Source organism: Primulina eburnea, chromosome 5 (genome assembly GCF_022965805.1).
Source record: "Primulina eburnea isolate SZY01 chromosome 5, ASM2296580v1, whole genome shotgun sequence".
Lineage (NCBI taxonomy): Eukaryota > Viridiplantae > Streptophyta > Magnoliopsida > Lamiales > Gesneriaceae > Primulina > Primulina eburnea.
The window spans coordinates 10,351,093-10,373,466 of NC_133105.1; the positions used below are offsets into that span (position 1 = coordinate 10,351,093).

At 37.4% G+C, this 22,374-nt stretch overlaps 2 protein-coding genes across 2 annotated transcripts; one reads left to right on the plus strand and one right to left on the minus strand.

Moving 5' to 3' along the window:
• Window positions 1-232: 232 nt before the first annotated feature.
• Window positions 233-2,414, minus strand: LOC140832977 (glycine-rich RNA-binding protein 4, mitochondrial-like). The gene is made up of 4 exons (XM_073197316.1): window positions 2,125-2,414; window positions 963-1,031; window positions 772-878; window positions 233-689 (listed from the first exon to the last, which is right to left on the minus strand). The coding sequence occupies exons 1-4, from the start codon at window positions 2,348-2,350 to the stop codon at window positions 603-605; spliced, it is 489 nt and encodes a 162-aa protein (XP_073053417.1). The 5' UTR covers window positions 2,351-2,414; the 3' UTR covers window positions 233-602.
• A 13,264-nt stretch (window positions 2,415-15,678) lies between these two features.
• LOC140832978 (uncharacterized) lies at window positions 15,679-20,209 on the plus strand. Its single transcript, XM_073197317.1, has 9 exons — window positions 15,679-16,212; window positions 17,157-17,218; window positions 17,996-18,050; window positions 18,607-18,705; window positions 18,835-18,921; window positions 19,239-19,355; window positions 19,482-19,574; window positions 19,690-19,720; window positions 19,811-20,209. Exons 1-9 carry the CDS (start codon window positions 16,111-16,113, stop codon window positions 19,975-19,977), a joined length of 813 nt encoding a protein of 270 aa, XP_073053418.1. The 5' UTR covers window positions 15,679-16,110; the 3' UTR covers window positions 19,978-20,209.
• The last annotated feature ends 2,165 nt before the right edge of the window (window positions 20,210-22,374 follow it).

Below are 22,374 nucleotides of genomic sequence, written 5' to 3' on the forward strand. Positions count from 1 at the left end.
GACTTTCAAGCTTTATGAGCACGAGTAATTCGACATATACACAAGTCGATGATGAGTTTGAAATTGATTACTCGATCGAGTTCGAGTAGAAAAAACTGAAATCGGGTCGAGCTCGAGTGGTATGGTACTTAAGCACGAATAATATGATACTCAACTCGACTCGACATGTTGCACCCCTTATCACATTTATCACTAATTTTACTGATGCAATCAAGTTCTAAAAGTAAAGATTTATGACAAACTTGCATTTCACTAAGGTAACTTACATTTACGATACTTCAGTCCAACAATTGTACGCAGTGTGTAACTAACCATAACCTGATATATGCATCAGTTTTTCGTTTTTTTTTATCATATACATATATCAGATTTAAAAGGCTACAAGTGCACAAAGTTCAAGCTTCAAACTTCCCTCAGATATAAACGAAAGCTAACAGGATAAAAAATAAGATGCACTCATGCACGTAACATTACATTCAATGACACAGGCAAAATTTAATTTGGGTTGATCTTGTCAATTCAAGTGTTGATTTCTAACCATCCACCTTTTTCAGTTGGCTTTAAGGATTCTAGGAATTTACTAGGATGAAACACTAAGTTGGCTAAAACTTGTATCGTGATGCCTTGACACGAGGTTTGCAATATCCGGGCTTTGCAATTGTCACATATATAAACTTTCCCTCGAAAAACTGACAAAGCAGCACCGAATCATTAATCAGAGAAGTTCATATTGTCTACACTAGCCAAATCAAGAAAGAGGAATGCATATACCTTGCCGTTCATCTCTTCCACCGCAGTCTCTGCAGATTCTTCATTCAGAAACCAGATATAAGCAAATCCCAGAGATTTCTTGGTTTTCTTATCAAGAATCACCTTTACTGTCACCATGTCAACCTTTTAGTTTATTTTCTTGGTAACATGTGCAATATATCTAAGTACTCAAGATATGGAGTAAAGTGTACCTCGACTGACATCTCCGAACTGTGAAAACACCGTCTTTAGCCCTTCCTCAGAGGTTGATTGAGCTAATCCTACATCAATCTATTTGCATGCTTAAGCAGTCATAATATTTATGATACCAAATTACACAGCAAGCTCAGACGGAATACAAGGTCAATGATAAGAATTTCTTTCGAATTATCTCAACTTTCTCGAACTTCGTTTTCCAAATAAATAAGTGTCTCGATTTCACAGTAGACTAGGAGCCATCATGCAAGGAATTTAACATCCAATTTCAATACTTAAAATTATGTTTATATTGCCTTAATAACCACTAAAGCCAACCAACAAATCTACACAAGCAATATATTAAGAACCATAAGAACCCATTTAAAACGAAGAAAACAAAAACCATGAAAATGGATAAAAAAAATTATATAGGTGGTAAAACTAAGATTCTAAACTAGGGGCGATGACGCAAGGGATTTAATATCTCGATTGCAACATTTGTACGTATGTCTACTTGACTGCATAGCCATATGCCACAACTGCTAAAAGCAACCCACAAATGTACACGAGTGATACTTTAGAAACTATAATAACCATTTAAAACCATGCAAATGGAGCTAAATTTTTGGATAGGTGGTAAAACTAAGATTCTAAAACACTAAAAATTTAGGATCACATAGAAGTGCTTTCTTGAATTATAATACAAAAAAAAATAATGAACCTATACAAATAATAAAGACCAACCCACTCCCTTTTATGGCTAAAAAAGATGCAATTTGTCACATTTCATCTCATTCGGTGGCATCACATGGTGACAAAAATGGAAATTATACTACCCATTGAACTGCGTTGCATATTGGATATATATAGAATCGAAATGTTTTACAAGTGAAACAAACTGTAAACAGGATAATATGAATAGGAATACATCGTTACATACATTCAAACGCACAAATAAGGCAATTAAAATATGGATCACATTAAATTCCATTTTTCACTCAGATTTTTCTTCAAAACAAGGAACCGCACCACACTAGTTCAAGAAACTACATGCAGCAGTAGCACGTGATAAAATTACTAAGCAGAATTTTCAGCTCAATTTCATCACGGTACAACAAGCAAATAATTTCACGCCCCCATTACATCTAAAAAAGGAATTTTCAATTAAAAAATCACCTTTAACAAATACTATGGAACTTGAAGAAGCATCGTTATCCAACTCAATTGAAGAGCTCAAACTTGAAGGATTTTCAGCTTTCAGATTTGGACTTCTCCATATCCCAAAGACGGGTTTTGTGGGAAATGGGTTCCTCGATGGAAATGATATGGCAATTGAAGATTGCTGCTTTCGAATTTGTGGGATTAAAATTTGAGGATTATAGGCTGAATAGAACAGAGCCATTTGAAACCCTAGATTTCATAACCTAAAGTATGTGTATATAGAGTTTTTAAATTTGTCTCCGTGGAACTGTACCAGGCATGGTTGGGCTGTTGAGTCCAATAATTATATATAAAAGAAAAAATTTGTTTAGATTTTTTTTTATGCAAAATATGAATAAGTGACTTGAGAAAGTTTCTAGTAAGTTAAGAAAAGTAATTATGAAACTAAATATTTTGATATTATCAAAGTAGTTATTGTAAGAGTCTCACACTTAAGAGTGTGACTCATGTGAGACCGTTTCACGGATCATAATCTGTGAGACGGATCAACCCTACCCATATTCACAATAAAAATTAATACTCTTAGCATAAAAAGTAATATTTTTTCATGGGTGACTCAAATAAGAGACCCGTCTCACAAATATGATCCGTGAGACCGTCTCACACAAGTTTTTGCCCACACTTAATAATATATATATATATATATATATATATATATATATATATATATATATATATATGAATGATGTTCACATATATATCTGCAGTGAGTGTTCAAAAGATCAAAACTGTATCATGAGATTGATTAATGAAACCATATTATGAGAGTTTTTTGTGTTACAAAAATTGGTTTAGTTCTAATTTTTTTTAAATCAAAGTTTTGAATCAAACTAATTTGTTCAGTTTGATTGATTTTAAAATCGATCCAAATCATGATTGAGTAAAAACCATTCCGGACCGATGATTTAGTTTGGTTTGGTTTCAGTAGATTTTTGCGAAGATCCGTCTTATGAAAAATATTATTTTTTATGTCCAAAATATTTTTTACTACTAAAAAATATCATATTTGTTATATATTTATGAAAAAATAGTGTGTAAATAATGTTTTTTAGAGTGAAAAATATTTGACTAATGAAAAATATTATTTTTATATCTAAAATATTATTTTTCACTAAAAAATATCATTTTTAGTTATATTATGAAGAAATATAGAGTAATATATTAAAGTTACATACAATTTATTAAGCACCGCGAACTGTCACGTAATTATTTCTGTGATTTTGTTCTTCTGAATTGATTCTTCTCATCTTGAATATTAGAAAAATTTCCAAGTGTTGATACCTTGAAATACTTATTGTAGTAGCCCGAATTCCAAATTGGGTAATTAACGGATTAATGGTGATTAAGAAGGTTTAATGTGTAATTTTGACCGTGGTCATGATCGGACGGACCGAAGATGGTTCGGTAGCACCGAAGAGTTCGGACGATCCGAAGTGAGTTCGTTGGATCCGATCATGAGGTGTCAAGAGCCGATGGACACGTGGGAGTTCGGACGTTCCGAAGTGTAGGTTCGGTGGATCCGATCATGAGGTGTCAAGAGCCGATGGACACGTGGGAGTTCGGACGTTCCGAAGTGTAGGTTCGGTGGATCCGATCATGAGGTGTCAAGAGCCGATGGACACGTGGGAGTTCGGACGTTCCGAAGTGGGTTCGGTGGATCCGAACATAGCCTATAAATAGTGCTCGGAATTCCTCATTTTGGATGGCAAGTTCTTGAAGTTGTGTCTCATAGTTGAGAGGTTTGGAAGGTTTCTAGGGTTAGTTGTTGGTCGAGCGATAGCCAAGAGCTGCCAGGATTAGTAGCGTAGTGACGCCTGAGTTACGAGGCAATCGACATCAAAGGGCTGTCGACGGACGAAGGTAAACCCTAAACCTTTGGTAGTACTAGGGAGTACTGGTTTTGCTAGTTGAGCATGGTAGTATTGTTCATTGGGTATGCTTTTGATGCGTAGGCTTGTTCTAGACCTGATTAGCGGTGTTGCGTAAGGCTAGGCTTGCTGTGATAGAGGTACGAAAGTACTATCCGAGATATCCTGGTCGAGTATACATCCTTATATGTGTTGCATGATTATGTGGTGCATTGATATATGTCATATGATGCATGCTATTATGTCACGTTTATTACTGCATGTTGCATTTCATGTTGAGCCGTATCTCCTTCGAGATAGCCTTTACTGTTGAGCTGTATCTCTTTCGAGATAAGCTATATCTTGTGGGGCCGCTCAGCCCTGTCTTGTCTTGTGGACGCATGGACACCGAGAGTACACAGTGGCCGACGGGTCGGGAGGGCTTCGGTGATCCGGGACATTTTTGGTCCACGTCTGTTCTTGTAGTGGATGCAGTGACCCAGAGGAGTACCGCGCGGCACTATCCACTTGGCGCCTCTAGACTGAGCATTTTGAGATCCTTTGTTACTCCTGTTTCTTGACTACCCGGGTATCATATCATAGCATGTGCATTTCATATAGGCTTGTATACTCATGCTTTTGTACTGGGCGTTCTTATCGCTCACGTCCTCGGTTTTGTTTATCTTGGACACCCCATTCCCACGGGGCAGGGCTCAGGTTGGATGGCTCGGGAAGAGCAGGAGGAGGACAGTGAGTATCTGGTTGGTTTAGTTTTCAGTACTATTCTATTTCGTTATGGTTGTACCGTATACTTTCTTTTCATTCTGAGTCGTTATTGATTTTCGATGGGGTTGTATAACTATCGTTTGTTGGCCTTTTCCGCAATTATCTCTGATTATTATTAATTAAGTTAATCGCATGCTTAGTTCTTGATTAGTAGGTGATTCTGGAACGGGTCACTACATTTATGGTATCACAGCATGCTTACGATTTTGGGATATAGATTCTGTTTTGGGATTTTTCGTGGACCATTTTACCATTTTCCCTATTCTATCTTGTAGCGATGGCTGACCACTTTGGTGATGAGAGTAGTCAGGGAAGTGTAGGTCGTTGGGGTGACCAGGACGATCGTAGGCGTCATAGTGAACATCGTCATCGTCGGGATGGTCCTAGGCGTTTTGATTTGCACCGTTTCATTCAGATGGGGCCTAAGCCTTTAGTCGGCGGTGAGACTCCCGATGATGCTGAGGATTGGTTAGAGCGCATGGAGAGTTGTTTCCGTGCATTCCAGTGCACCGAGGAGCAGAGGATGGAGACCCTTAGTTTTCTTCTCGAGGGCCGTGCGCGCAAGTGGTGGCGATCGACTTCTGCGCCGATAGTCCAGTCTCAGGGTAGGGTGACTTGGGCCGATTTCCGTGCAGCTTTCATGCAGCTGTATTTTCCTCCAGCCCTTCGCCAGGCAAAGACGATTGAGCTCCTGAATCTTAAGCAGGGGAGTATGTCTGTTGATGAATATCAGCAGAAGTTCTTCGAGTTGTTACCCTTTGCCCCTCATATCAGTGGCAGTTCTGAGGCCAAGTATGACCATTTCCTCCAGGGTCTTAACCAGGAGATTTTTGATCGAGTCACTGTCTGTGATAATCCTACTTCGTATGATGGATTAGTGAACCGGTGTCGCCAGGCAGAGATCAGTCTCCAGCGTGGTAGGGCTATTCTTTCTTCTAGACCTCCGAGTACTTTGAGCCCTCGATCTCAGTCTTTCAAGAAATCTGGTTCTTCTTCTTCTGGATCTGGATCACGGTCTAGCAGTGTTTTCCGCTTTGATAAGAATAAGGTTTCTTGTGTGCATTGTGGGAAGAACCATCCATCGGAGCAATGCCGATCAGCCGCGGGAGCTTGTTTTCAGTGCGGAGAGATGGGTCATCTCAAGAAAAATTGTCCTCAGTTGCGAGGTGGAGCAGGATCTGGTTCCGGATCTCAGACGACTGTTCAGCAGAGGAGGCAGGGTCAGGCAGTGGGTAGTTCAAATCTTCGACCTCGTGCCCAAGGTCAGGTTTTTGCGCTGAACCAGGATCAGGCTGCAGATGAGACAGAGAGAGTCATAGCAGGTACTTTTCGTTTATGCGGTATTCCTGCTTTTGTTCTTATTGATAGCGGAGCATCATATTCATTTCTGCACGATTTGTTAAGCGTCATAAGTTACCGTATGTTTCTCTAGACGTCATTCTTTCTGTTTCTACCCCGATGGGTCATTCGGTGTTAGCAAAGCGTCTAGTGATGGGTTGTTCCTTAGATTTTGAGGGTAACGAATTGATTGCGAATCTCATGATCCTAGAGATGGAAGATTTTGATTGTATTCTAGGTATAGACCTATTGACTACCTACCGAGCTACCGTGGATTGTTACCAGAAGCTTGTTCAGTTTCGTACGACTGAGAGCTCTAGTTGGTTTTTCTATGGCGAGGGAGCGCGACCTCCGATGCCAGTGGTATCTGCTCTGAAAGCCTGTCGTGCTTTAGAGGCGGGCGGGGAAGGCTACCTCATCTATGCGATTGATTCCTCCACAGGTAGTGTTGGTATAGATGATATTCCAGTGGTTTGTGAATTTCCTGATGTTTTCCCAGATGAGATTCCTGGTTTTCCTCTCATCTATGCGATTGATTCCTCCACAGGTAGTGTTGGTATAGATGATATTCCAGTGGTTTGTGAATTTCCTGATGTTTTCCCAGATGAGATTCCTGGTTTTCCTCCGGTTAGAGAGGTGGAATTTGGCATTGAGTTAATGCCAGAGACTGCACCGATTTCTCGTGCCCCCTATCGTCTTGCTCCGTCAGAGATGAGAGAATTGAAGCAGCAATTACAGGATCTTCTTGATAAAGGTTATATTCGCCCGAGTGTTTCACCTTGGGGAGCTCCAGTCTTGTTTGTCAAGAAGAAAGATGGATCTATGCGATTGTGCATTGATTATCGCCAGCTGAATCGAGTGACGATCAAAAAACAAGTATCCATTACCTCGTATCGATGATTTGTTCGATCAGCTTCAGGGTACCTCTGTTTACTCCAAGATTGACTTGCGATCGGGTTATCATCAGATGAGAGTTAGAGATGATGATATTTTCAAGACTGCATTTCGTACTCGATATGGGCATTACGAGTTTCTAGTTATGCCATTTGGATTGACGAATGCGCCAGCAGTGTTCATGGATCTGATGAATCGAGTCTTTCGGGATTTTCTAGATCAGTTGTGTTCAACAACAATTGAGATGTAATAACGATGTTGTTATTTCGTTTTGTTCATCCTCTAAGCCTGATTTCGAGGACGAAATCTTTTTAAGGGGGGGAGAATGTAGTAGCCCGAATTCCAAATTGGGTAATTAACGGATTAATGGTGATTAAGAAGGTTTAATGTGTAATTTTGACCGTGGTCATGATCGGACGGACCGAAGATGGTTCGGTAGCACCGAAGAGTTCGGACGATCCGAAGTGAGTTCGTTGGATCCGATCATGAGGTGTCAAGAGCCGATGGACACGTGGGAGTTCGGACGTTCCGAAGTGTAGGTTCGGTGGATCCGATCATGAGGTGTCAAGAGCCGATGGACACGTGGGAGTTCGGACGTTCCGAAGTGTAGGTTCGGTGGATCCGATCATGAGGTGTCAAGAGCCGATGGACACGTGGGAGTTCGGACGTTCCGAAGTGGGTTCGGTGGATCCGAACATAGCCTATAAATAGTGCTCGGAATTCCTCATTTTGGATGGCAAGTTCTTGAAGTTGTGTCTCATAGTTGAGAGGTTTGGAAGGTTTCTAGGGTTAGTTGTTGGTCGAGCGATAGCCAAGAGCTGCCAGGATTAGTAGCGTAGTGACGCCTGAGTTACGAGGCAATCGACATCAAAGGGCTGTCGACGGACGAAGGTAAACCCTAAACCTTTGGTAGTACTAGGGAGTACTGGTTTTGCTAGTTGAGCATGGTAGTATTGTTCATTGGGTATGCTTTTGATGCGTAGGCTTGTTCTAGACCTGATTAGCGGTGTTGCGTAAGGCTAGGCTTGCTGAGATAGAGGTACGAAAGTACTATCCGAGATATCCTGGTCGAGTATACATCCTTATATGTGTTGCATGATTATGTGGTGCATTGATATATGTCATATGATGCATGCTATTATGTCACGTTTATTACTGCATGTTGCATTTCATGTTGAGCCGTATCTCCTTCGAGATAGCCTTTACTGTTGAGCTGTATCTCTTTCGAGATAAGCTATATCTTGTGGGGCCGCTCAGCCCTGTCTTGTCTTGTGGACGCATGGACACCGAGAGTACACAGTGGCCGACGGGTCGGGAGGGCTTCGGTGATCCGGGACATTTTTGGTCCACGTCTGTTCTTGTAGTGGATGCAGTGACCCAGAGGAGTACCGCGCGGCACTATCCACTTGGCGCCTCTAGACTGAGCATTTTGAGATCCTTTGTTACTCCTGTTTCTTGACTACCCGGGTATCATATCATAGCATGTGCATTTCATATAGGCTTGTATACTCATGCTTTTGTACTGGGCGTTCTTATCGCTCACGTCCTCGGTTTTGTTTATCTTGGACACCCCATTCCCACGGGGCAGGGCTCAGGTTGGATGGCTCGGGAAGAGCAGGAGGAGGACAGTGAGTATCTGGTTGGTTTAGTTTTCAGTACTATTCTATTTCGTTATGGTTGTACCGTATACTTTCTTTTCATTCTGAGTCGTTATTGATTTTCGATGGGGTTGTATAACTATCGTTTGTTGGCCTTTTCCGCAATTATCTCTGATTATTATTAATTAAGTTAATCGCATGCTTAGTTCTTGATTAGTAGGTGATTCTGGAACGGGTCACTACACTTATTCAATCCATTATTTTGGTTTTCAACTATGAATCCTATGCAGAATGTCTAAGTCCTAGAAATGTATATGCAAATGAGATGTTGTCCGAGATGTTATAGCATCTGAGACAACATCCATGTATAATTAGACAGAACACATGCTGAGAGATTTCCGAAGGTTGGAAAATCTCTCAAAGTCCAATGCTTTGGTGAATATGTTGGCCAGTTGGTTATGTGTATCAACAAAATCCATTCGGATCAATCATTTCTCTACAAGATCTCGAATAAAATGATGTCTTATGTCAATGTGCTTTGTTCGAGAGTGTTGTACTGGATTTTTTGAAATGTTAATTGCACTAGAATTATCACAATACACTACTAATATTCACTTTTAAGCCCATAATCTTCTATCATTTGATTTATCCACAAGAGTTGGGTGCACGCATTTCCAGCTGCCACATATTCTGATTCAGCAGTGAAAAGTGAAACACAATTCTGTTTTCAACTATGCCAAGAAATTAAATTATTCCCAAGATAAAAATAGCCCCCAGAAGTGCTTTTTCTATCATCTAAGTCCTCAGCCCAATCAGCATCAGAAAATCCTACTAGGTTTGAGTTGGTTTCGTGTGTATACCATGATCCTAATTCAGTTGTTCCTGCTATGTAACGTAAAATACGTTTAACAGCTTTCAAATGAGAGGTTTAAGATTGGATTGATATCTAGAACATAAGCAAACACTAAACATGATGTCAGAGCGGCTAGCCGTCAAGTATATAAGACTTCCGATGATGCTACGGTAAAGAGTGTTGTCAACATCTTCGGCTGCAACATCTTTGGATAATTTCTCATTTGATCCCATAGGTGTTTTCATGTGCTTAGTGTTTTCATTTGCAAATTTCTTAATCAAATTTTTATCATACTTGCTTTGGCACAAAAAGATGTCGTCATACATTTGTTTAATTTGCAAACAAGAAATAAATTTATCTCACCAACCATACTCATTTCAAATGTAGATGACATGCACTCAACAAAATCATTAACATGCTTTTGTGATGAAGAACCAAAGATTATATCATCGACATAGATCTGACAGATAAGAATCTCACCTTGAGCCTTTTGAATGAAAAGTGTTTTATCTACCTCACCTCATGTAAGTCCAATGTCAAGAAGATAGTCAGTCAATCTCCCATACCATGCACGGGGTGCTTGTTTCAAGCCATAGAGAGCTTTTTTCAACTTGTACACATGATTCGGATATGTGGATCCTCGAATCCTTTAGGCTGTCTCACATGTACTTCTTCACTCAAGAACCCATTCAAGAAGGCACTTTTGACGTCCATTTGAAACAATTTTATTTTCATGTAGCATGCAATGGCAAGCAAGAGTCGAATTGACTCAATGCGGGCAACAAGAGCAAAGGTCTCATCAAAATCAACCCCCTCAACCTGTGTGTACCCTTGAGCAACCAACCGTGCTTTATTTCGAATGATGTTTCCTGACTCATCAGTTTTATTTTTAAAAACCCACCTTGTTCTAATAACATTGCCACGGTCAGGGGGTGGAACTAGAATCCACACATCATTTCGAACAAACTCTTCAAGCTCATCATGCATAGCATTAGTCCAAAATTCATCTTTTAATGCTTACATAACATTTTTAGGCTCAGTTTGAGACACAAAGCATGAAAATCTAACTTGCGAGTACATGGTACTCATGCACACAAGTCCAACCATTTTTCGGTAGTCAACTTTATCCTTCTTCCTGGTCTGGACATCTTCACTCATTCCTCCGATGATTTGAGATGATGGATGGTTCTTTTGGATTTTGCTTGGAATAAACGGTTCATCATCTACTACCTCATTATTGTTGTAAGCATCTTCTTGTGATTCTTGACTTCAGTGTCACATGTCGTGCCAGATGTTGCAACATCTGGCTTTTCCAGTGGTGTTTGAGTCTCCAAAAGATCTTCAACATCATCTTCAGCAGTTTTCTTCTTAAGATCTGCACAGTCATAAAAAACAACATTAATTGATTCCATAATAGTCCTTGTTCTTAGATTAAACATACGATAAGCACAGCTATTAGTAGCATAACCGAGAAACAGACACTTATCACTCTTGGAATCAAACTTAGCAAGTTGATCCCTGTCATTCAAGGTGTAACACACACAGCCAAAAATGTGAAAATATTTAAGATTAGGCTTCTTTCCCATAAATATTTCATAAGAAGTCATGGTTGATCCACTCCTTAAATACACCCTGTTTGAAATATGACATGTCGTGTTAAGGGCTTCTGCCCAAAAACGCTTTGCAATGTTCTTTGAAGTTAGCATCACTCTCGCCATTTCTTGCAAAGTCATGTTCTTACGTTCGGCAATTCCATTTTGTTGTGGTGTTTTTGGTGCTGAAAATTCATGAGAAATACCTTTCCTGTCACAAAAGGATGAGAATGAAAGATTTTCAAATTCTTTACCGTGATAAGTTCTGATCCTTCTTACCTTCAGACTGTGGAAGTTGGTGATTCTTGTGATCAAATTTTTGAATACATCGAAAGTATCTGACTTCTTTTTAATAAAATTAACCCATGAAAAACGTGAAAAGTCATCAATACACACAACAGAGTATTTCTTACCTCTGAGGCTCTCAACTTCCATAGGACCCATAAGATCCATGTGTAGCAATTCCAGACATCGTGTTGTCCCAGGTGTTGGCAACACTGGATGCGACACGTGGGTCTGTTTACCCTTCTGACAATCCCCACAAACATATGGTATACCAGAAGAAAGCTTAGGCATACCGTTTACTGCATTGTACTTACTCAGGTTCTTCAAGGTTTTAAAATTTGCATGTTCGAGTTTTCTGTGCCAAAGATCAAGTTCGGTAATTTGCACATGCTTGCATGAAAGTTCCTCACTTATTTGATAGCAATTATCTGAGGATCTTGTGCCTGTCATAATACACACATTTGATTCATCAAAGACTTCACAATTATGTTTATCAAATTTAACTAGCAAATTATCATCACATAATTGACTTATGCTTATCAAGTTTGAATTCAATTCTTCAACATGGAGCACATTGTGAAGCCTTGGTAGTCCTTCAATATTCAGTGGACTCTTTCCTACAATTTTTCCTTTTGCTCCCACTCCATAGGTCACTTTACCACACTTTTGTTCAACATAGTCGATTAGATGTTCTTTAGAACCCGTAATGTGGCGTGAGCTTCCACTATCAAAGTACCAGTGACCTGCAGTATTAGTTTTCAACGAGGTCTAAACAACAATACAGTGAATTTTTACCTTTGGGACCCAAATTTGTCTTACTGTAGGTTGATGGTGGGAGGTGTTGCAGAAAGTGTTGTGCCACATTTGAGGCAACATTCGGCTTGACTTTCGGTTCATGCGGTCTTCCCTGAGTTTAAAACAATATGGCCTGATATGTCCGGGCTTAAAGCAGTAATGACATACATACTTTCTTTTTCTCTTCTTAAGAACATGTGCAGTGGATTGTCTTTCAGGAGTAAGGCTTTTCATTGAAGGCGTAGGCTGTGATGGTGTGAATGTTTCAGTCTTTCCTTTCACAAAGACAATGGATTTTGAAGACTCACCAGTTTCATACACACTGTCTTTGAATCCCAAACCCTTCTTGTCATCTCTTCCTATTGAAAGAATGGTTTCAAGCTTTGGTGTGCTCGAATTAAACTTGAACAAGGTTTCAGTTGCCTTTGGAAGTTCTTCTTTGATATTTCCAAGTTCCAAATCCTTTTTGCTTAGGATTACCTCAAGTTTAGCAACCACGGCTTTTAGATCAGTGTTCTCTTTCATAAGACTTGAGTTCAACTTGTTTCTTCTGGTCCAATATTCAAACAACTCTTCATAAAGTTTTTGCACACTCTCAAGAGTGATTTCTTCATCATCAGCTTCTGATTTATCATCTCCACTCAAATTTTCAGAGGTTGTGGATTTCAAACATAGCAAGTTTTTGCAGATGTTGCGGCCAGGTGTGGCAACACCTAGGGCAACACCTAAAGGATTTACTTGCCGTCTGCGATTTTCTGTCAATAGTGCAGTCAAGGAGGTTTGATTTTCTTCATCAGTGGATTTCTCTTCAGCATCGGATTCTTTATCGCTTAGTGACACATTGTAGCCTTTGTTCTTTCGTAATCGGTTAGCACATTCATTAGCATAATGTCCAAATCCCTTACATTCTCTACATTGCACCGAATCATACCTTTTTGAATTGTATAGTCCCTTACCTTCATTTCTTGGTTGAAATTGTTGCTTGACAGAATATTTTTGTGATTTTTCGGATGCAGGAGGGCTCTCGGATCCTTTTCAAGTAGTCACCGATTTTTTTTGTGATAAAGGAGATAGAATCCTCGCAGAGATCAGAATCATTGACTGCTTGAGATATTTGAAGGAGTTCATTATAGGAGTCATATGAAGCTTGGAGTGCGATTGTCTTCTCTTTATCCTTCTTCTGCATATCCAGATTCATCTCGAAGGTACGTAATGAACTGATAAGATCTTCCAGTGCCATTTTAGAAGTGTCCTTAGCCTCATCTATTGCACAAATTTTTATGTTGAACCTTTCAGGCAGAGAACAGATGACTTTGCTAACTAGACGCTCATTGGAGATAGATTCTCCAACACTGAATGCCTCACTAGCAATTTCCCGTAGGCGGCGATCGTACTCGAGTATGTTCTCAGATTCTTCTATCCTCATCATCTCGAATTTTGAAGTAAGCATCCTAAATCTGGTTCGTCGCACATTCTCAGACCCTTCACAGTGATTTTGGAGGATATCCCATGCACTTTTAGCCGAAGTACAGTTTGTGATTAAACTAAACATGTTCATGTCAACCGATGTGAATATAGCATTCAAAGCCTTTGAATTATGGTTTGAATTTTGCACTTCATCAGCAGTCCAGTCAGTTTCAGGCTTTGGCCGTTTGTCACCTTCTTGATCTATCATGACTGGTGGAGTCCATCCATTGATGACACGCTGTCATGCCCGTTCATCTAGAGATTTTATGTAGTATCTTATCTTAACCTTCCATAGGCTGTAATTAGTGTCATCGAGTACTGGTGGTCGAAGTGCCGCGCTTGCGAACGAGATGTCCATTAGTTATTTTCTGTCAAACAAAACAAAAGAAAAAAAAAACAGAATCAGCACCTAGTATATCAAGAGTAGGCTTTGATACCACTTGTTAGGATTATTTTGTCCGACATTTATCAAAAATAGTAACAATATCAGTATAGGATGTGAAACAGAGAATTTGTGTTTTATCAGAATTAAATATTGTTCCAGATGTTACAACATCTTAGACAACACCTACATGCAGCGGAATATTAACTTTTATAACACAAATTAACTTTAAATAAAGAATGAACGAGATTAAATATGCACAAGTATAAATACTTGTGCGGTGCCTTATGGCAAAAATTAATCACTAGAAAAACCAAATCGTTTACACAAAAACCTATCACTAGTGATTCTCACTAAAATCAATTTCCTCAACAAGTTGAGAAAACAAATGCTTTCTAAAACAAATAACCAGAATAAAACTAAAACAAGAAAGCAAAAACGTGTTGCCAAACAGTAGATCCAAGAGAAGCAATCTTCGGCCAACTTCTTTCCAGATGTTGTCTGAAGATGTTCCCAACATTCACGGCAACACTAGCTATCGACAGTCTTTAAGGCAGCAGCAACGTTGACAGTGATATTCTCTGAAATTCTGAACGTGCAAAGTGCGTGTATTATGTTGAATTGAAAAACGGCGAACCCTACAAAGTTCTTGATCTTCTTTTTATAGATGAGAGTCTTATCACATAAGGAAACCTATTAAACAAGGGAAGATAAGAGTCTAATTAGAAATAAACTCTATTTAAACATTGATACCATATCTCATCAAATCATTAACATAAATATAATATCTCAATATGTCAACAATATGCTTAAATATATTTGCTTCAATTATCTCATTATCTTAAGAAAGACAAAATCACATAATATTATCATACTTAAATTAAATCAGTTCGAAAGGATATAGTTAGGAAAATAATTTAATTCTATAATTCTATCAAACTCGACAATATTATTTCCCTTTAATCTCCCCCTTTTTGTCTTTCTTGGACAAAATGAGATAAAACCCATTTATCCTTGTTAGCTCACTTTTAAAAAACAATTTATGTTAAAATGTTTGAGTGAGAGAAGTATTGTGATATGTGACCGACATCCTGAAAAGTTCTCATAGTAGATTGAGTCAATATGTTAAGTTGTTGAACGATCTAGTTGACCATATGAGCCGTAAAATAGGATAAATATCATATCATAATTGGTCGAACCGAATAATATAAGACACAACAGTAAGAAAATTGGTCTAATAGTCCCACATATTTGAACCCAAATAGTGGTAACTATGAATGACAATGTAGAGGGGCGGGGCGGATTTGGCATCATCATATCCGTCTCCAATTATCTGGTTCCATCTAATGGGAGAATGCTCATTTCCGATCCCACGAATATTAAATTCTCATCTCCGTCTCCACTTCAAATATCTATTGAGATGATCACAAAGTCTAAATCGATTAATGCAAAGTGAGTTTGAAAAGCAAAACATTGAAGATGATAAGATGAAACAAAGATTAGATTTTTTGAGAGAGAGTTTTATTTGTTTAGATTTGTCGACTTGAGACCGTCTCATCAAATACCTATTCATAAATAAATAATATAAATTAGTTTTAACTTATATATATTGAAACATAATTTATCTTTTAAATTGATTAAAAAATAATCATATATCATTTAGTTAAAAAATAAATATAATTTCCTTCCGATGAGGAACCGACACAAATAACCGAAAGAAACATGGTGATAACGTGAATCTGTTGAGGCTTACATTTCCATTTTCAGGGCAATCGTGTCTTAGTAGCTAAGAAAAATTGTTTGAGCTACCAGAATCTCTTTTTCCCTTCAAATTCAGAAACCCATTTCCCCAACAGAAGCAAGAACAATAACGTGTGAAAAATCCGTTCGATCTCTTGATTGATCGGGCTAATGCTTCGATACGTTTGCAAATCCCTTTAAATTTTTTTATTTCATTTCTTTCGTATCAAATCTGGCAAATTTTGGGGGATTGAATTTGAGGTCTCGCTTGTCATTGAAGCAAGCTTTACCAGAGGACCCAGAAGAAGAAGAGTGCAGGCCCTGGAGAAAGAAACTCTTGTTCTTCTCCCCACATTCGATAACGATGGGTTTCAAAGTCAGTTGGGTTTCGTTTCTCAAGATTTCTTTGCTTTTACTGCTGATTTCGGGTATTGTCATCGCTTGCTTCACTCTCCCTATTGAAAAGGTTGGATTTTGTCTTCTGGGTCCATTTCTTTTCCCTTGAATTTTTTTTGTAGTTTTCCTGCACTGTGATCGGTGATTTTATATAATGGGTAATTCTTTATGTAGACTCTTCCTAAGTGTTCTATAATGCTGTTTTTCTTTTTCTTGTTCTTTGGCGTCTTATTTGATTGAAATTGGATGTGGTAATTCTGATCATAATGATACTTGAGTGAAGTAACTGTGTTTTGTTAGTGTTCTCTGGAGTGTTAGATCATGATAACGTGCCTAAGTTGCTTAATGGGCAAAAAATCATCTTTGTGGCATTTAGACATAACTTATCAATGCCACACAAGTCACAACTGAGTTTTATAGAAATGCTTGTGCGTAAGTTTGAAGTTAATCTAGGAAGGTTGATACACATTCTCTAGAGCTACCATGTCTTAAAATAATTGAATTATAATCATCCATACTTGGGTTATTCCCTTTTCTTAATTGAAATAAGTATTAACCTGTTTTCATTAGTTATATAGAAGCTTGTCATCCAAAGGAGCAATGTGGTGTATGTACAAACTCTCTGAACTCCGGTTAAGATGACTCGGCCGACCATTATTGAACATGTTTGGCCTTTTTGAACCTCTGGTGCATTTCTTGTGATGAATTATTTATAAACATGGAAAGTAGATAAAATATTACTAAGAAACTTGCACTTTGTTTCGTAGCGCATCATTGTGATGATTAAAGTGGAAATATGTTTTTCCAGACTAGGAATGTGATGATTATTGAACTATACATGTGATTACTCTATTTTAGTACCATAATCATATTGTTTGCTATATATATTGTTTGGACAAAATAGATAAATCACTGAAAGGCCTGAGACCACTATTCTGGCAGACCTCACATTGTTATATGTTTCTATGTTTATAACATAATTAGTTACCTTGTTATTTAATTTATATTCTCCAGATGCTGAAGGATTTCTTAGTATGGATAGAGCACGATCTTGGCCCTTGGGGTCCTCTAGTGCTGTAAGTACAGTTCATATATTTTTCCTTGGTTAAATTGTAGCATGCATGCCACATGTCAGAAAAATAGCGAACCACAAGTTAAAATCTAATGGTTTGCAACAACAATTTTTAGCAGTGGAACGGGAGAGTCGAGAACGCAATTCCATATTTAGTACAATTTTATGTAAATTACAGTGTGTTATGTGGAGTATACATGTGATTTTTCGCATTTATAAAATAAGAATGATAACAGATATTTTGGCTCCAACCACTTTGTTGGCATACTCTTTTAATTTCTTCGAATACTTTAAGAATAAGAGTTGATTCCTCTGGGACACTTCGATGCAAGAAATGTCTGTTCTACTCTACTGATGTCATTTGGTACTTTAAACAAACATTTGAAATTATTATGATGAGGGATTGAATTTCAAGGAATATTCTTTCAATTTAACTTGGAGGACAAAGTTTCATCTGCAATCACCTTGTCTTTGGAATGCTCAAATCTTTGTCAAGTTGTCTGAACTCTGAAGAATATTAGTGACCTGCTCTTCTCTCCCTCATCCTTGGACCCCGTAGTTGTAAAAATCTGTTACTTTTGTTTTTATAATACATCAATGTTGGCTTTTGTTTGAGGATTCTTGTTCACATTTTCGGACAAGGATTTTTTGGTGTTTTAGGTGCCAACAAATTTGAACTTAATCCGTGGTTGTAAATATACTGATTAATTTGATTGAACACTATATAAATATTTATTGCCAACAATTTTTTTGAGTTACACATGGATACTGAAATTTGCAGAGCTGTTGCATACATTCCTTTAACAGTATTGGCAGTACCTGCTTCTGTTCTTACGGTAAGAATTCTACTACCTTCTATCTGGTGGCTTATTTTTCATATTTGAGTTCATGGCGGATGAGTGGTGGTTGTTGTTCTTGGGTATAATGGATCATGAAATGAAAATAAGAAAAAATTTGTTTCCATTATTAGTTGACACCCATTACCATATTTTTATTGCTTCGCTCTACATGTTTCCTGTAACTTATGCCCTTTTCTAGTTGTATAAGCATTATATTGACATAATGGTTCCATTTTCACAGTCGAGCAAACATTCTTTCCTAGAAATGCGAAGGGAATACTTCAATAAATATTGCTTGATGTTGTTTATATAATACATTGATACCTCATATCCACGTTCTGTTGCCTTCCATTGATTTTCTTGTTTAAATTATAGCAATTCTTAAACCATGCCAGATATTTTCTCTATTCCGAGCTGTTGTTTCTATAAATATTTCTCAGATTATTTTTCATATATAGCAAGCATGATCCGTACTTGCCTACTATCCTTTGATTTATGGATAAAATAAGTTTGCTCGCTAAGCAATATTTTTGGTACTTGTTATCTCATTCAGCTGGGTGGTGGATATCTATTCGGCTTGCCTGTGGGTTTTGTTGCTGATTCTATTGGTGCCACAATAGGTGCTGGTGCCGCTTTTCTTGTTGGGCGAACAGTAAGTTTTTATGTTCGGTTGGTTCATGTTTCCCAAGTTCTGAGATAACAGATCTAGGTTCTAAATGACGTGACGAATTGAAAACATCTCTATTTATTGCTATTGTTCTCTCTTTCCAACCATGAACAGATAGGCAGATCATTTGTTATATCCAAGCTAAAAGACTATCCCCAGTTCGATGCAGTTGCTATCGCCATTCAAAAATCTGGATTTAAGGTTTTGTGTCTTCAATGTCATGTTTATTTTCGGATGTTAGTGCTGGCTTATTGTTGATACAAAAAGATGTGTGACATCCCTGGCCCACGCACCTGTACTAGCGAATGCGAGATTTCACATATCGAGGTCCATGGGCAATTACTTTATATCTGTCTCTGTCTATAAAAAATGATTAGTCCAAAAGGCTGAATGAGTCCATTGAATTTCTTTTCAAATACGTTAGCACAATTGGATGGGGGATTATAAGAATGATCTCCAGGATTTATTATTTAATATAATAATGCAGTTGTGCGCAACTATCTCTTTTGTCTAAACAGATTGTATTACTGCTCCGACTTGTTCCTTTGCTCCCATTCAACATGTTGAACTACCTCTTATCGGTGACTCCTGTCCCCATTGCTCATTACATGCTAGCTTCATGGTTGGGCATGATGGTACGAAGTTTCTTGAATAATATTTGCATTTTCATTTTTTCATGTACCTTGGAAAGCCAAATGTTTTCTCATGTATTTGCGGTTTGCCTATAATTTGTTGAAAGCAATTTCATGTTCTATGTGCAGCCAATTACTCTTGCATTGGTATATGTTGGAACAACTTTGAAGGATCTTTCAGATGTAACGCATGGATGGAATGAATTTTCAAAAACTCGTTGGGTTAGAGCTTTTTCATGTTGTGTTCTTGTTCTCTCTGGGTTAATTTAGATCTAGTTAGTTTTTTGTCCAAGACTGATTCAGCAGTGTACTACTAATTACCTTTTCCTAAATGCAGGCATATATTGTGTTGGGCCTTGCTGTATCTGGTAAGCTTTTAGTAATTATTTTTTTTGCATTTTACCTTGCATTTGAGTTCAGAATTTCACTTAATAATTCTTGTTTTACATCGAGTGTAGTTGTGCTGATGATTTGTGTTACAAGAGTCGCCAAAGCTGCATTAGAGAACGCATTGGCTGAAAACAAAGACATAGAGACCGATTTCGTGTCACCACAATTACCCATTGTTGATGATTCTGCTCGAAACCTCCACCAGCCACTTATAATCAGAGTCGATGCACCCTAAGAAAATTGGGGGTAGTAGTTCAACTTACGTGTAAATTCTATTATCCCGCGCTTTTAACGGGTACGTCTCTTATTCATTATCCATACAGTCAGAATAGGCCTGTTCAACTTAGACTGCAACCTGGATGATATACGCCATCGTAAACATTTACCATGTGTCTTGGTTTCTTTTCAACATTCGTATATTTTACGAAATTTTCCTGGAAGGGCAGTTATATTTTTGTAGTTTCTTATATCAGGAGTTGATTATCATTGTTTATTTCGGTATCTACTTAATTTTATCGGCACTTGATCTCGCTAGCATAGTGGAGATTTCATCTACCAGTTATGCACGCCAATTTCACACGTAACCTCCATTGCCGCCTCCTCGAGTGGTGGTGCCGCCAAGTACTGTTTCCTTTGGTTTTAGATGCTCGGGTTGATGGACACTATACATGATGGGTTTTTATTTAAGGAAATATAAAGTATATATAATATTACCAATGGTTCAGCAGTTATAAAGGGATCCTGAAACATAGGTGCAAATATGGTTACACTAACTGTGAATTTATTCTCAACTTCAAGAAGGATGATAGCTTGATCGCTATTAATCGTTGTTTGGACGAATATTTTCGTCGATCATGCACTGTTGCTTTTTGATTCGCAGAGACTTTAATAGAGATCAAGAAGCAGAGTTTCTATCCGGAATATGCTGAGAAATTTAAACTTGTAAAGCTTGACAAGCTTTTCTTTGTTTAGATCTTTCATTTTACAAAAGTTACAGAGCCCAAACTAATTTGGAGTTGGCTGTCTCATTCATTCATAAAAGTCAAACTAGATTGTTTGGATAGATGAATTTTGATTTTAGAAAGGGGATTTAATTTGGGGATGAGATTTGATAAATGGATTTTTTTAAATGAGTTGGGTATATTTCAAATCTACATATTACTATTAAAATAATTTAACTTGATATAGAATGGATTTATAATTAATTTTGTAAGAACCCAAATTTCAGCATAGCAGACAATTTCAACAGATAGTGAGGACAAACTATTTTCAAATACGAACCCGAACTTTGTTAAGCATATTACGGTAAGTGATATTTCTTCTTTAACTCGTGTAATATTATTTAAACCCAACCAGCATGTTTTTTTATGTGTTTAAAGTCTTATTCTTTAAATATGTTTATTTGAAGGACCGAAGTTTATTAACAAATGATATGAATATATATTTTGAACATACCTGATTAACTAATCTTGATTACCATGTCACCTCTTAGGGTGTGTTTGGTTGAGTGGATTAAATAAAGATAGATTAATAGTCCAATATTCATCGTTAAAATTTTAAGTTGTTTTAATAATCATGTTGACCCGATTTAAGATCCAATTTTATGGATAACTATTTGATTAATAAAATTGAATCTTAAACCGAGTCAAAATGATTATTAAAACATCTTAAAATTTTAACTATAAATATTGGACTATTAATCTATCTTTATTTAATCCACTCAACCAAACACACCCTTAGAGTATTAAAATATAAGAGACTGATAACGCTTAGCCATAAAATAATAATCTGTTAAGTGCATAATTTCGATACATGTTTATTCCTGAAAATAAGAATATGTCTGTATACGTCCGATATTACTGTTATATTTGCGATTTCTCTTGAAAATTGATTTAAAGATTGGGAGGATTCTCACTCTTACTGAGTGACGACTAGATTGAAGAAGACGAGTAAATCAAGTTCCGAGTCTAGTGAAGAGATCCGAATAATTTAGTAGTTAAGTTTTTATTATGATAATCCGCTGTGTTGGATATACATTTTGTTATTTATACTATATACTTTGTCTTACATTTTTGCTGTTGTAAAACAATGGTCAAATTTGTATTAGACAATATAATTAGATTTTATGAATGAACAGAATGGTTTTTGAAATCTATACTTCTAAGATATGTTGTTTTCGAATATATAATTTGAGAGCAGTGATGGTGTCACTCAATATGCCTTGGTCTCGAGGCATGACAAATTTTGTCCATCTAAATAAGTGGAGAATCTCAAAGAACTTCAAAACTCTCATAATAAAACATTCAACTCTTTGTCTATAATCAAATCAACATATATAATTAATTAAGAAAAAATATTTGTACTGGTGAAAAAGAAAGCTAAATAAGATGTTAGGTTTTTGTTTAATTCAAAATATTTGAGTTGGACTGTTAATACAAAATATAACTTTTGGTAAGACGACAAACACTAGTTCATACAATTGATATTAAAGTTAGGATTGCATGTTCGAATTATCTCGATTGCAAGTTCGTATAATTATTGAGATGATAATTATTGTCCCCCCTAGGATACCAGTTAAAAATGCTGATTGAACTGTTATAGGGTTTAGAAAATTTGAGTTATTGTGTTAAAA

Bases quoted from the DNA above. Each gene is read 5' to 3' on its own strand.
- LOC140832977 (XM_073197316.1), bottom strand. From the start codon at position 2,350: ATGGCTCTGTTCTATTCAGCCTATAATCCTCAAATTTTAATCCCACAA. The intron at 1,032-2,124 runs GTGATTTTTTAA...AGATTGATGTAG, and splicing joins TTCCATAGTATTTGTTAAAG to GATTAGCTCAATCAACCTCT. The intron at 879-962 runs GTACACTTTACT...ACATGGTGACAG, and splicing joins GTTCGGAGATGTCAGTCGAG to TAAAGGTGATTCTTGATAAG.
- LOC140832978 (XM_073197317.1), top strand. From the start codon at position 16,111: ATGGGTTTCAAAGTCAGTTGGGTTTCGTTTCTCAAGATTTCTTTGCTT. The intron at 17,219-17,995 runs GTAAGTACAGTT...TGAAATTTGCAG, and splicing joins CCTTGGGGTCCTCTAGTGCT to AGCTGTTGCATACATTCCTT. The intron at 18,051-18,606 runs GTAAGAATTCTA...TATCTCATTCAG, and splicing joins TACCTGCTTCTGTTCTTACG to CTGGGTGGTGGATATCTATT.